The 3,003-nt window shown below is 36.5% G+C and overlaps 1 protein-coding gene across 1 annotated transcript in view; it reads left to right on the top strand.

The window, feature by feature from the left end:
- LOC101299344 (glutathione S-transferase-like) overlaps window positions 1-2,608 on the top strand; it is a 9,914-nt gene extending 7,306 nt beyond the window's left edge. The window contains exon 3 of the mRNA XM_004290715.1: window positions 2,016-2,608. Coding sequence (XP_004290763.1) covers window positions 2,016-2,461 — 446 coding nt within the window. The 3' untranslated portion in view covers window positions 2,462-2,608. The remainder of the gene's footprint in view (window positions 1-2,015) is intronic.
- Window positions 2,609-3,003: the final 395 nt, after the last annotated feature.

A 3,003-nucleotide genomic window follows, 5' to 3' on the forward strand; every position in this document is an offset into this window, starting at 1 on the left:
CTATATATATATATATTATTTTTTTTTTTTGTTACAAAAAGTTTAGGTGAGAGATTGGTTACCTTACATCACCATCGTCAGGGCAAACCTGCAACCTCAACCCTAAAGAACTGACATTGAACATGTACCTGTCACACTAGCCTCCATGTATGGATTTTCACAGGAGAATTTACAGATCGAGAATCAACGAGACCTGTTAGTAGCGGGGATCGAACTTGGATGAGGTCCCCACCACAAACCTGCCCTTGCCAACTGAGCTAAACCTGGTTGGCTATGAACCTATATTTCATCACTATAACATTCTTTTATAAATCTATACCTTATTTTATTTCACAAATCAAAAACACTATACTCAATTACAAGATTTGATCATATAAATTGTCCAAAGAAATTACACTAGCTTCAATTTATTCTCCTCAATTTCTGTTTAGAAACTTGAAACGGGGTCAATCCACAATTCCCAGAATTGGATTACAACATACAATTAACAATTACAAACGTAGAAGAAGATAGATGCACATGGACCAACCCATACCAAAAATTGGGTTCAAGCCAATGGTGACATGTGTGCATATGGAAGCCAGCCACCTTGAAGTTCTTTGGAAATAGAAGACCGAGTCCTTCTTGACTTGCATTGTTAATAGACAAGACTAGTGGGAGAGGTTGGTGGTGACGCATGAGCATATGAAACCAACCGGTAGTTTATCAAGAGTCAAGATGCTGTGTCTTTGGAGCCAGAGTAAAATATCGACGATCATAAAAATTTCGATAGTTCGAATAGAAGAAACTTCGATGGATATATTGAGATAATATCGAATATCGATGAAAATTTTACCAAATTTTATCTAAAAGTTGTATATTCAACAAAAAATAAACTAAATATAAAACATCGGAAAAATATGAAAATTAATATCAGTAATTATAAAAAACGGAAATTTTAATAAAATATAAAAGATATTTTAGATATTTTACTTCTTTCTTTAGAGCCTTAGCCGGAATTTCTGATATTCTACAAATATTAAATATTTATGGATTGCATTATTGATCTTTGGATGAAGAGCCAGCAAAGATCTTAGATCTCTAAGTTTTCCTGAAATTTTTCTAAAACAGGAAAGCAAAAACCAAAATTTCTAAAATATTATGTTCTAATTCCAACAGCTTCTCCATTTTAAAGACTATGATATTTATTATAAAAAAAATATGTTATATCATTATTGATTATAACAAAAATATATATATATATTTTATTGTAACAATAAAATACTCAATAAAATATTCTATATATGTAAATTTCTCGTTAGAGCACGTGAATAATTTAATTTTTGGGAAGAAAGACTTTGCTGCAAATTTAAGAGTGTTTTCTTTTTTCTCCATCCCTATTTTAGAAAATGAGACGAGGAAGCTGTTGGACCATAAAACACCCCAATATTCTTTAAAATTAATAAAATAAAAAAAATAAAGAAACTATCGGAGGTACTCTAACTTCTTTTGCCTTTGTCGCATTATTGATCTTTTTCCCTAGCTTCTATATATTTAACCCCCATATGGCAAAAGCATAATAGCACAGTCCAAAACCAAAGCACAGTCTTTTTTCTCAAGTTCATCTGCCAAACCATACACATTTCCACGGTCATGGCCGGCATCAAAGTCCATGGAACCGTTTTCTCTACTGCAGCAGCGCGAGTTTTGGCTACCCTCTACGAGAAAGAGGTGGAATTTGAGCTTGTTCCGATAGACATGAAAGCCGGTGAACATAAGAAGGAGTCCTTCCTTGCCCTCAATGTAAGTTTCTTGAAATGAAAACAGTTGCTTTTGGCATGTTTTCTCCTTGATGTTCTTACCCTTCTTAATTTGTTTGTAATTCAACCCAGCCATTTGGTCAAGTTCCAGCTTTTGAAGACGGAGATCTTCAGCTCTTTGGTAAGTTTCTGTTTAGCTCAGCCACATCAAATTCACACAGCACATGTATATTGTTTGTGACTTTGTATCTAAGATGCGAACCTTGTTGAATGCAGAGTCAAGAGCAATTACACAATACATTGCCCATGAGTACGCTTCAAAGGGAACCCCGCTGATAGTCCCAGACTCGAAGAAGATGGCAATTCTATCAGTGTGGACAGAGGTGGAGGCACACAAGTTCGACCCTGCAGCCTCAAAACTGTCATATGAGCTAGCAATAAAGCCTCTCCTTGGCATGGTCACTGACTTCGCAGTCGTGGAGGAATTCGAAGCTAAGTTGGGTACAGTTCTCGATGTCTATGAGAAACGTCTGGGACAATCGAAATATTTGGGAGGTGATTGCTTCAGCTTGGCAGATCTTCACCACCTTCCAACTACACAATACTTGATGGGAACACAAGCCAAGAAGCTCTTTGAGTGCCGTCCGAATGTTAGCGCATGGGTAGCTGATATCACTGCCAGGCCTGCTTGGACTAAAGTCCTCGCCATGAGAGCTCACTAAAGACTGCTGTTTCTGGCATCATATGTGTTTGGCCTTTTCATTTCCTCCAATAAGTGGGACAAAACTCTGCTGTTTTATAACTTGCTGTTGTACACCTTTGAGCTTTTGCCTCTTGTCTTCAGTGTGAAATTGTGATGCCGTCTGCCTTGTATGCTTTTCAGTTTTGAAATTTTGGGTGTTTGAAATTTGAAGTTTATATTTGCTACAGCCTGAGCACTGCAAATGATTCACCGCCCAATGACTCATTGTCTCATTGAGTCTTCAAATATATATCTAGATGCATCATGCATGAAACAGTACTGATCACATTCTATCAAAACGATTCTTTTACACACCTACAACAAATTAACCACAGCTTCCCTACACCGAATAGGATGATCGATCATAATACCTTTATATATATATATATATATACACGATTTTTCTCAGCTGCGGACGTCCGCACCAAAGTTTTTGGTGCAGATTTCCATTTTTGCACCACTTTTCGATCGAATTTCCTTATCTCCACCGTCTAGTATCTAGATAATATTGTGTAGATCATC

The sequence above is a fragment of the Fragaria vesca genome, linkage group LG2, assembly GCF_000184155.1.
Source record: "Fragaria vesca subsp. vesca linkage group LG2, FraVesHawaii_1.0, whole genome shotgun sequence".
Classification (NCBI taxonomy): domain Eukaryota; kingdom Viridiplantae; phylum Streptophyta; class Magnoliopsida; order Rosales; family Rosaceae; genus Fragaria; species Fragaria vesca.